General features: G+C 41.3%; 1 protein-coding gene across 1 annotated transcript; it reads left to right on the forward strand.

Moving 5' to 3' along the window:
• Window positions 1-204: 204 nt before the first annotated feature.
• On the forward strand, window positions 205-5878 carry MRPS34 (mitochondrial ribosomal protein S34). The gene is made up of 4 exons (XM_075179444.1): window positions 205-435; window positions 1864-2067; window positions 3539-3581; window positions 4918-5878. Exons 1-4 carry the CDS (start codon window positions 322-324, stop codon window positions 5202-5204), a joined length of 648 nt encoding a protein of 215 aa, XP_075035545.1. The 5' UTR covers window positions 205-321; the 3' UTR covers window positions 5205-5878.
• Window positions 5879-12984: the final 7106 nt, after the last annotated feature.

Genomic DNA, 12984 nt, shown 5'->3' on the forward strand with positions numbered 1-12984 from the left:
TATTTATTTTGGGCACTATTGTTTTGTTTTGTTTTTCCCTTTATTTCCAGCATGAGTGAGATATTTTTCACGGCTCACTTGCAGTGTGAAATAATGATAGGAAAATACGCCAAAAAATGACGAATGTGATCAAATTTTATATTACCATTGTAAATAAAGTTTGTTGAAAAGAAAAAAAAAAAAAGACAACGTTGCTGGGCATTCTGGTCGCCTGGTTTATTTGACAGCTTGCTGACGTCAGTAATCCGCGACGTTGCCGTGTGTACCGGGGTCACCCTCACGTGTTTTCGTTCTCCGGTGACCGGGACATCGTACAGGATCATGGCCAAGAAGAAGAAGTTAAGGCTTATTGCCGAGATGGCCAAGAAGGTCCGGGCGTACAGGGAGCTGAAGAACCGCCCGCGGGAGTCCCGGCGCTATGCCTTGGACTATGAGGTGACTGTGACACCACCCCATCTTCCAGTTCTGTGTGCCAAGGATCCCTTCTATGTCGTGGATATATATATATATATATATATATATATATATATATAACAAAAAAAGATATATATGGTGGCGCTAATTACTACAACGTAAATACAGTTTGGATAGACAACTGGTATAGATAATATATAAAGTCCAGTTTTGAGGAATCAGTCCCGAAAACAACACTTAGCTCGGTTGAGAGTGGCAGCCTCAGGATACTTGTGGCCAGATGGTTAGTCCGGATAATGATAATGCTGCAACAGAAAAACAAGTAGGGCGCCCCAATGTGTAATATCAAATATGATGTTGGGAAGATGTAATAACTGCGTACCGTAAAGATGCATTCAAGAAGTAAATGGTCATATGGAGGTTTCCTCTTCAGAGGTAAACCCTCTCAAACTCCATCAGATATAGCGACAATGCAGAAAAAACAGAACAGAAAATAACATAGTGCAGTATTGTTATATATTGAACTGCACCAAATCTGGAAATAGTCCTCCACCAGGAGACAGAGTGCTAGAACAGGTAGTAAACCCAAAGGTGAATAATGTGACACACAGGTACAACGTGCATCCCTAAGTATATAAAAACTGCGTACCAGATAGTCAGAAGACCATGAACTTTCTTAGACCATATATATAAGATCAGGCAATTCCTCTGTCACAACCTCATCTTCAACTAACACTAATCAGAGTCCTCTTTCCATTAGGATGTCACTTTGCAAAGATAATGCGATTAAACCGGTTGCACTGATAACTGTTATGTCTCCGCCGACTGATCGACTGTTGCGCATAGATATATATATATATATATCTATAATCTATCTAATCTATCTATCTGGGGTATTTTTGGTGACTCCATACAGTGCTAAGATACATCCCATCTCTATACAGTATATGATAATGCTGGGTCACTAAGTTACTGTAAACCTCTGTATGTAAGATATCTCTGCTGCCATACAGTGTACTGAGGGTTCATTGTATATTCCCCTGCCGGCATACACTCTGAAGTCCATATGTATGCAGTGTGTACATTATACCTGGTTATTGTAAGGCAATATTTTGCAGTATCCATTGCATCTATGTCTGAGGTTTGGGGGTTAGTGCATGTTGTCCAATGTTGGCTTAGTATTTTGCGAACTAAGAAGGGAGTCATAAGTTGTTCAAAACACCATAAATAGAAAATGCTATATTTCTTTTGGTTGTGTCTACATATTTGACACATATGCAATATAATTATAATAAAGATCATATCTAAAGAAATGGTTACTCTGGTCTCCTAATGTATTTGATCAGCATTTTAACGTAAGTGTGTAATATGCCATCGTTTTTCCTCCAGCATTGACTGTAATGCTTTACAAAGGATTGTCACCCTAAAACTGTGTCTCTCTCACAACAGACCATGACCCGACCATTTTCTGGCAAACGTTTGCCGGTTCTCGCGTGGGAGGATGTAAAGCAAGAGAAACGACTTTTCACTCTACTTGCCGGCTTGAGATCGTTTGGAGTAGGGCGAGTAGTGACCAGGAAATCCTGGCTGCAGGACTATGATGAGCCCTGCTACTGGACTATAACTAAGGTTAAAGTGGATTACACATCTGAGGTGAGGAGTCAGCCAGAAATGTTCTATCTAAGATTATTAAGCTTTATGTGCCAATAAGGGATTACAGGCATTCTGTATCTCCTCTTTCTTCCTCCCCGATATTTCAGCATATAGGTTTACGGCTTTCTCTGGTATAGAGGGTAGAATACTCCAGCTAAGGCCTTGGACCAGAAGCCTCCCTTGTTTAGTCCTGCTGCTGCAGAGGGGCAGAATTTAAAGCATCTGTGGTCACTGGATATATTTAGGAGAAAGTTCTAACAGCCAATCAGTTGCTACCCCTAGGTCTGAGCATAATGTACTAAGCACAAAACAGACTATGGAGGAGTAAGAGAAAGTTGTGTCATGGAGTGCTTCATAAACTTGCTCTTCAAAAACGCAATCTAACAATACACTACACAATATGTGTTACATACATCAGCTGTATTAACTTTTGGGAGATTTATTTCATGACCAGGGGTATTTCATATCGTAATACATTTCAGATTTGGGAGTCGTGACAGTTTCACTGGGAATTTAATAATGGCTTTCTTTTTGTATCATAGTTTTGTATGATTTTTATGGCCATTATATAAGGAAAGCCAAATGGGAAAATGCCACGATTTCCATTATTGGTTTTGCCCAATTAGTGTAACCCCACAAATGTACCCCAAAATTTGATTTAAATATTTTTATTTACTTGTTCTGCAGAGTTTAGCTGAACCAAATATGACAAACTTGTGCAAGCTGTGATGATAGTAGAAGACCACAAACAAAGATGCAGTTTAATAAAAATGTGAGCATAAAATATACCACAACTGCTCGTGGGTGTAAGAGAAAATGGGACCAGTGGCAGCTTATTGGCTCCTACTTATGGGGTTGGACATTCATTCTGTGTGATCCCCATACACAATGCATCAGTCACACAGAGAGTTATACAGCCTCATGGTGCGAGAAAGTGGGTTCAGGGAGGGAAGATGTACTTTCTTCTTATTATATATATATGTGTTTTATGTTTGTGATGTATTGGGACAACTTTTAGATCTCCCCTGCACCTCAGCCTTGTAAGGCTGCTGATATGTCAGCTGCCATTAGATCACCATTACAATGATATCTTGTTGCTGGGGTGCAGGGCTAACTTAGATTGGGTCACCCCTTTATGAAGGACATGCTGCTAATGCCACAATGATGGCATCAGGTTTCCAGATAAACCTCAATATAAGTTACACTTCCGCATCGTGGACACAGCACTTGTGTTAGCGGTATGTTTTACTGATTGTGGGCCAAGAGTCAAACTCGCTCCTGGGTATGCGAATAGAACTGGGGGCTGTCGGCAATAGCCTGTTCCAGTCTGGCTGGGGGCACAAAGCAGTCTGCCTACCGATCATCTACACCCTGTTGTACTGAACTACAGGACTATTTGATGAGTGTTAAGGGGTTAATCTTCTTTGTTTGTACATGAATGAGCTTATGTAAGATATTTTTTTTCTTTCAGAACATGGACTTTGGCCAAGCTTGGGGTTATTTAACATTTCGAGGTAAGCCTAGCTAAGTAGTACATCTTTACATAATAGAGCTACACCAGTGATCATGTTTTATTTTCGTTTTCTTTATTTAAATTAGACTAGTCACTACAATCTATGTTATTACTCAATAGCTCCTGAAGAACCTCCTATATACCATGCTAGCCATTTATTCCAGATTTATTTAATTGTTCTCACCTGTCTCCTGCATTTAACTAGTCATTGACATTTGAGGATAAAGTTTCTGCAGGCTTTCTGGACCCCTACTGCTGTAGCTTTGGGGATAGGAATGAAAGAACCGTTCTTTCTTTTTCCAACAGCCCATCATTGAGGCAAATCTTTGTTTGTTGTTTGAAAGACAATGATATAGTCATAGTTAGAGATGTTGGCACCTCTATATGATGATGGGTTCAAGTAAAACATTTACTGCTGTGGTTAATTAACATACTGCACGTTAATGTCACATTGAACGCCTCCTCGCAGTCGATCGATCCTTTAACCGGAGAATGTGTCGTGGAATTATGAAGGCTTGAAATGCATATACATAAATATGCAAATCCGTGTAGTCTCTGTCCTGCTCTTGTACCCTGATCACTTTCACTGCATGTTACAACCATATATTTGTGGTCAATCTGATATCACTGCCTTCACATACACCCTCCCCACTATCTATGCTGATGATATGGTATAACATCAGTTCATACAAATGCACATATAACATCAAACAAAAAAATATAAATGTTGACTAATGATCTTTTTTTTAAAGTGACCGCACATAAAACGAATACCATTTAATAATGGAGTGTGATTAAACAAACCTGAATACTAATGTGTAATGCATTTAACATTTTCTGTTTTACTTGATATTTGTAATCGTGGCTCTGTAACTTAGTTCAGCTAGTCTGACCTGCAGCTCTTGGGAATTCCCTGTAACATTGGAATATACCGGTGCTATATAAATGAATGTTAATATAAAATACAAATAAATTGCTCTGGGATTACATGCTGTGTGACAGTAGCAATGTTCTAGGACAGTGTTAGCTAACCTGTGACACTCCAGGTGTTGTGAAACTACAAGTCCCTGCATGCTTTGCCAATATATAATAGCTTATTGCCAGAAGGGCATGCTGGGACTTGTAGTTTCACAACACCTGGAGTGTCACAGGTTAGCCAACACTGTTCTAGGAGGAGTTTCCCGATGCTGCTAGCTCACGCACAAGCCAGAGATCACCCGCCATCCACCTACGACTTGCATAGTCCTTCGCCGTACACTGACCATGTCCGTATATGGAAGTTGTAGAACTACAGGTGGTATATTCTAACCCATAACATCTCTCATTTTTCCACCCAGGTAAGCCAGAGCCTGAGGAGCAAGCGATACCCAAAGTCATGTATCACGACTGGCGTCTTTTACCACGGCACGAAGAGGGCAACTTTAAGAATTACACCCCTGTGCCAGAGCCGGAATCTGTGCGTTATGTGCCGTATCCACCTCTCCTGAGAGCCTTCATTTTGGCTGAGATGCAGAGAAAAGGAAAGCCTTTAACTGAACCCGTGCTGGACCTCCGGAAAGTACGATCCTTCTCCAAACGTGCATTTGAAGAGGAGAGGAACGCCAGAATGGGGACACCAGTGTGATAAGGACATGGTTGTCTTCAGATCTCTGCTAGCATTGGTTCATTCGTAGTGCTATGGTCCACGAGCAATGCAAGTCTTTGTCGTCATAAGTCTGGATATCAGGAGAAGTGAAAAGTCCTCACGAGAATCCTCCCAACGGGTAATCCGGCCACTAACGGTGTAGATCTAGATGTTTCCTCCATTGTCTTGGGGGGTTTATCTTCCCAGTGTTACATTTACTGCATTAAGATCCCTCCATAATTGTGAAGTATGTTAGTTCTACGTAACCTCGCTGTTCATTGAAGACCTGTAATGCTGTTGGTTGACAGTTGTCTGCGTGAGGGAATTTATTATGTAAATTGTAATAAACTTCATTTATATCAAGACAATTGCATGTCTTAAATTTTTTTAACCATTGAATAACATTTTGCACCATTCTTAACAATATATTTCCTTCTGTTTCATAATTTGTGAGGAATAGAGTGACTGCAGGTGCGATTATTAGGAACATGCACTTTTCTTGGGTAATGCTTGAGTTGTTCCTAATTTTGTGATCTCTGATTGGTATTTATCACTCACAATGCTCTGGGCCTTACAGCCGTAGCAGAGCCCTGTATGGTAAATTTAGTAGGAGTTCTCGTCATGGGCTGAGCTAACAAACATTGAGAAAATAAAAATGGAAATCGAATTCACAAGATGTTTCATATGAAAATACTCCTAGTATATTATACAAATATATGTAAAAGGCTTGTTGGAATTCAGATGTTTAATATATCCGATGCATAAGCAACTGGCTGTGAGCTATTTGATGATAGTTATGAGCTCTCGCATAACCCATTTACATTTTAGTGACTCAATGTTTACATATGAAAATGTATCTAGTTATCAGGTAATAGGAAGTGACTTTTTGCAGATCCCTCCTTTGAAGGGTACGTCCACCATACTACATTTTAGGAGATGTTTTAAAGCAAATAGCAGGCACTATAAACCCTTATTTGTAGGACAGAGACACATTAGTGTAATGACTGGGGACTGTCCTGGAGAACAAGCACGATCCAGCCAATATATAGTAATTTCCTGCAAAGCAGTTTATAAAGAATAAAATTATTTTGATGGATAATCAGTACAGTTGGTGGCAGAAGCAACTGGCGCCCCTGCTGTTGGAATGTGAGTATCACGTTCAGTCACATGGGGATACACAGCCCATATAAATGGGAGTAAATTCCACATACAGCAGGCTGGTAGGTAAAGATTCCTACTACCAATTTAGACCCTTCTACAGATGATTGGGTTTGATGTTTGCTGTTTTGTTTAATGGTATTTTTATTTATTAAATATTTCTTCTCTGTTCAGTACTAATTTTATCCCAACACCAGGAGCATAGGAAGGAAAGACCTTTCTTACTAACATCATCATGAACGTCCTCTGTGGAATTCTCAAGTCCTAACGAATGTGTTAATTTCCTATTCCGCTGAGCAGAGACAGGAAAATAAACCACCTGAGGGTATATAATATAGCCCCCTTCTCAGACACTACTTTAAGCAGGAAATATGGATTTGTATTTACTATCTTATCTGGAGAAATGTTCAGAAATGGCCCCTTGCACCACAACACATGTAATGCTATTCGTCTAGCAGAGGTAATTGCTACCAAGAATAATACTTTAACAGTAAGCCCTTTTAGTATGTCTCGCAAACGGACTTGACACTGAGTCAAGTATGACATTAAGATCCCAGTGTTAAGAATGGTCTAATTTGATGTTAAATTATTTTAACTGCTTGGAAATAGACGTGCTACTAAACTTTCTAATGTCATTCTTGTGTTCAAGTGTCCTCAGTGTTGAAACTTATAGGATTAGAATTTTGAAAGTTAAACCTTTGTTTAGATCCTCCTACAGAAATTCCAGTCCTTTTGGAATACTACTAAATTGATCTAATTGGTCTTTGTTTGCTCCAGTAATTTTTTTTCCAAATTGTTTAGATTACTGATGAATTTTGTTTCCTAGCTTGTAACAAAACTTCCATTCCTTGGCTCCTAAGCAATGCCTGATCATCAAGGTGGGTGTACTCTGGGTCAGGTGCAAAACTTCAGAATCTGGAACAACCCCTGGTTCAGTGACTACTCCTGCCCGTGATCCCATTGTATGAATAATTCTAGCTTCCGGCTTCTCCTGTGCCATTTTGCCCATGGTATCATCCCTCTTGTAGATGTGAACATGCCTAGAAGATTGAGGCATTCACTTATTGAAGGTTTTTACTGAAATTGAATGCAAAATAACAAACCAACCACAACTCATTTTGTCCAATCTCTCTTCTGATAATGTTATTGTGTCCTCCGGTGTATATATATATATATATATATATATATATATATATATAATTGTCCATAAATATTAGTTGTTGCAAAGTTTCGGGATGTCTTTTCACTTTATGATGCATGTGTTTTTTTTTATTGCAAAAAAGTGATCACCTTGTCCATTCTGCTCTGAGATAGCACTTCTGATTTTCTTACCACGAATATTCTCTGGCTAGGGCTAAGCACAAGCTTATTTGTTAAATAAAACCTTATATTTTTAATTCTCTTAACACAAACATCCAATTATTGCTCTAATAAATGTCTATCACCCAATGATCCTGGGTGGTTAGGACCCAACTCTATATAATTCGATAAGGCATCTCCCACAATAGACCCAGACAGCAGAGTCTGACCAGAGTCATTGGGGATGGTTTGGCCTAAATCTTTTCTTTACACCATGGGCATATTTTTTTTCCCCAGAGAACCTGTAATACGGTCTGCCAGGGCAATGCCTTTTTGAACTGCTGACAAGCAGACAAGTCTCTTCGGATTCTGTTGTAAATGGTATAATTTTCCTCCAATCACTCTTTGGTCCATAGAATCGTTTGTCTCCAAATAGTAAAGCACCCTCAAAAGGGAGTATGACCAACCTGATTTTTTAAATGTGGATCAGCCACCCAAGGCCTCAGCCAACAAGCTACTGCATCATAAAATACAATTTATAGCCTTCACTATCTGAAAAATATCCCATTTCTGGCTATTTCCACTTTTTTTTTTATTTAAAATAAGGTTCTTAATAAAGTTGTGTACACCCTGCATTTATGGTGATTTATACAAAGCATCCCGTAATGTTGTCATGGTTGGTGTATCTTGAATTCCCATGTCTCTCAATTCACTTCAGTTGTACCTCTACTTTATCTAAATTAAATTAACTGGATTCTTCCTTAATCTCACCCTATTCCGGACCAATCTTGTTCAACAGATTCATTCACTACATACATAGAGGACCCTGACATTTAATCCTTGACCTAATCTTTTCTCACCCAATCTATTCATTCTCTGAATTGCCCAAGTGACAGACATTTCTCTTTCCTATTTTGGTGTTTACAACTTACACACAGAGGTCCTGAATAATCTGCTGGTAACTCCTACACAAAAGCCCCAGTCCCTATGTTGGGTTTTTCAGAACTTCTTTTTCTCCACAGGCTCTACAATGGTACTAAAAGAAGAAAACTTTCCACGCTAATGGCAGCACTTAAAGACACGAGCAGAAGTAGATGGGTTTCCTGCAGGAAAACTAACCCAACCACACACAACATTTCAGGGGAAACTCTTTTCTCAAACCTTTTTTGCTTCAGCTGTATCTAAACACCGAGGAGTGGCAATCCTTGTACGACCATCAGTACCTCTTAAGGTACAGCGCTCAATAGCAGATCCTGAGGGTCGATTTCTCATGTTAGTGGGCACACTGGGCCAGCTTCCGGCCACACTGATTTGTTGCTACGCTCCAAACCAAGGTCAGATCCCATTCCTACAAAAGCTATTTAGCCTTATTAACAAACAAGCAGAGGGCCACCTGTTGATGGGAGGCGATTTCAATGCAATACTGGATCCCAATTTGGATAAATCCCCAACTGTGGCAACATCTGCACAAACACCAATGCACCCCACGCGACTCTCTAAACAATTTGCTCTCTTACTTAAAGAACATTCTCTGTTGGATGCATGGAGGGTTATCAATGGTACGTATAGGGGGTACACGTTTTACTCTCACCCTCATAATGTGTATACCCGTATAGACTATTTTTTCGTAGACTCACAGTTAGCAACCAAACTCTGTAAAGCTGAGGTTCATCCGTTTACCTGGACAGATCATATGGGGGTATCATTTGAGTTACAAGTAGCGAATCTTGCTAAGCGAAGCTTAACATGGAAGCTAGATGACACTCTTTTACTCAACCCTAAGACATGCTTGGAGCCAACGGAGGCACTTAATGATTACTTTGCTTTGAATGAGTCCCCTGATCTATCACCATCCATAGTCTGGGAGGTGCATAAAGCCACAATCCGCGGGCGGCTCATCAGCATCGCCTCTGCTCGGCCTAGAGAGGAAAAAGAACTGATAGCCACACTAGAGACTAGTCTTATCTCCCTTCTCACTCAGCACCAGGGTTCCTTGGACCCATCGCACCTGCGGGAGCTGACAGCGGTGAGGGGTCAGCTCAACGCGGTCCTATCCAAAAAAAAAAACAGCCCGCAGTCTTAAATGGACCCAGCAGCTTTTCTACAAAAAAAAAAGCGATAAAGCGGACTCTCTCCTGGCTAGGAGGTTGCGGCAGAAACGCACACGTAACACGATTACATCAATTAAAAACTCACAGGGTGTAGTCACATACAATCAGAGTCAGATAGTGAAGGAATTCCAGAAGTACTATTCGTCGCTTTATAACTTAGACGCCTCATCTCCACCCCCTCCTGACTTAGAAGACAGAATAAATGCGTACCGGTGCTCTTGCCAACTTCCGCGACTCTCTGAAGCAGAGATTGAACTCCTTAATTTAGATATAACGGAGGTGGAAAGCATTGCTGCCTTACAAAAGTGTCATCTGCTCCAGGCCCAGATGGCTTCCCAGCCAAGTATTATAAAAAATTTGCAGGTGTCCTTAGCCCTAAACTCACCACGTGGTTTAATGCCATCCTCGATGGAACCTCCTTTGACCCGGCGACGACCCGATCCCGGATATCAGTAATCCCAAAAGAGGGTAAGGACCCCCCCCCCCCCTTTGCAGCAGCTATCGTCCCATATCACTTCTAAACGTTAACCTTAAGATATATGCTAAAATTCTCGCGAATAGGGTTAATTCTGTGCTCCCCAGGCTAATGCACCCAGATCAAGTCGGGTTTGTTCCGGGTAGACAGGCTGCGGACAATACTAGGCGGATCATAGATCTTATTCAAAATATGAATGACAACAAACAACCCTCTCTCCTCATGTCACTCGACACGGAGAAGGCATTTGCCCTCGGTGGCTGGCCCTTCATGATGCAGGCTTTGGTCGCATATGGCTTCCAACTACGTTAAAGCAACTCCTAGAACTAAATTTCCCCTTTCACTGGAATTCCGAAAACATCAGATACTTGGGCATAGCCCTTACCAGAAAGGTGGAAAATATCTACCAAGCTAATTAACCCCCCCTCATAGCCTGTATAAAAAAAAGACTTAAAAGCATGGGACAAACTCATGATATACTGGGTGAGAAGGATAACGTCAGTGAAAATGAACTTGCTCCCAAGGTTATTATACCTTTTTCACACTCCCCCTATCAGGGTCCCCCCCTCTATCCTAAAAATGTTACAAACATTAATAATGCGGTTTATATGGTCAAACAAGAGACCCAGGATATCTGCCCGCATTCTACAGCGCTCTCCCGCAGCGGGTGGTCTTGGCATCCCTAACATCCGCAATTACTATTATGCTGCAAGGCTGGCTCAGTGTGTACAATGGCCTTCTCCCCCTGGAACTAGGATATGGGTGGACATAGAGTGGGACATACTGGGTGGCTCACCGATCTGCTCTCTACTATGGCTACCAATCACACAGCGCCCGGTCTCTGTCCGAGCCCATCCAGTTCTGGCCCTGTCTTTATCAATTTGGTCTAGATGCAATCTCTTAGCTTCCCTCTCTCCTACCCCCTCGATTCTAGTACCTTTGTGGTCTAACCCAGCCTTTACGCCCGGGTTATCTCGCTCTATGTATATGAAATGGGCAGGTGAAGGCAAGCTGCTGTTACGCAATCATATAACCAGAACAGCATTATTTCCACAATTCTCAGAGTTAGTTGAACAGTATGATTTGCTCTGAGAGTTCCATCAGTATCTTCAGGTTAGGCACTACCACCAAACAGTCAAAGCTAAACTCTCTTCCAGACCACCCACCACATTTGAGAATCTATGTCTTTCGGGCCCAGCCTGCAAAGGTCTCATTACTATTCTATATAATACTTTACTTCCTGCCACTCCACCTGTTAAGGATCGCTTTCAGACGCAGTGGGAGGCCGACCTGGGGACTGTACTGGATGAGAAAGAATGGTCGGATGTATTTGATGGTACGGCTCACTGTTCTATAAATGTCTGCATTAAAGAAAATGCTAACAAACTGTTGCACAGATGGTATTATGTCCCCTCGAGATTACAAAAAATATATCCACAGACCAGCGCTGATTGCTGGAGAAATTGTGGTCAGACGGGAACATTCATGCATATATGGTGGGACTGTCCCGGGATCCGCCCATACTGGGCAGCAATACTTGCATTAGCCTCAACAATCCTAAATGCTCACATACCACCTGACCTTAAGCACATCTTACTACCGCTACCCCTCCCAGACCTCACCAAATCCGAGCACACACTCTTCAGGCACATCATCAGTGCTGCCACATGTCAGATAGCGGCTTCTTGGAAAAACTCCACACCACCAACACTCCAGATGGTCTGCAGTCGGATCTAACACACATACCAGATGGAGCACATTACTAGTGTGCTGAGGGGCTCCTCCGTCTCCTTCTACAAAATTTGGTCCTCATAGGCCACATATCACAATCAACATCCATTCCAGTTCTAGTGAAATCTAGCCATGGAAAGATACTCCTAAGCAAGCACATCTCTTTTCTTACTTGATGCATGAATCCTTTACCGCCCCCCCCCTCCCATTCCTCTCACTGGTCCCTGTATACCCCCCCCCCCCCCTCTCTATCTGAAATGTTAAAACATCTTTACTGTATTAGATAAATATACAATTATCTCCAGAGTAGGAGAGAACCATGAGAGTGTTTAAGTGTCCTGTTGTATGTAAACACGTGTTATCTATTACTGATTAACCTCTTGAGATTCTGTAATGCATTTTCTACTGGGAAAAAGATGTTTCTAATAAAAAGTAAAAAATTTAAAAAAAAAGGGAAAGCTAACATAGGAGCATAAATAACGTAGCGCTTACCCAAGTTTTGTGCTTTTCAGCCTTCTTGGGGGTGGGCTCTGTAAATCCAAGCTTCACGGATTGTGTTTCCATGGCCAAACAGCCGTACACAAGCTTCAGATCATCAAGCGTAATGTCAAACCTCAAATGGAGTGTTGTTGAGCACACTGTCGTTGGACCCTGGAGCAGTGGAAATACGTTTTCTGGAGTGACTTATCACGCGTGACCATTTGGCACTCTGATGGATGAATCTGGGTTTGGCGGATGCCAGGACAACACATCCTAACCAAATGTGTGCTGCCAAATGGTTTGACCTGGGCCCCTTAATTCTAATGAATGGAAGTCTTACTGCAATAGCATACAATGACATTCTAAAGACTTGTGTACTTCCATCTCCTACCCATAGGGCACATGACCCAATATACTATTACTGTGTCTAGCATGAATTTGCCTTAGTAAGACTAAAACAAAATATTCTAGGAAAGCCATTGCTTAAAAGAAAAAAAAAAATGGGTTGGGCACAACCAACGTACAC

This window comes from Mixophyes fleayi, chromosome 7, assembly GCF_038048845.1.
Source record: "Mixophyes fleayi isolate aMixFle1 chromosome 7, aMixFle1.hap1, whole genome shotgun sequence".
In the NCBI taxonomy this organism is placed as follows: domain Eukaryota; kingdom Metazoa; phylum Chordata; class Amphibia; order Anura; family Limnodynastidae; genus Mixophyes; species Mixophyes fleayi.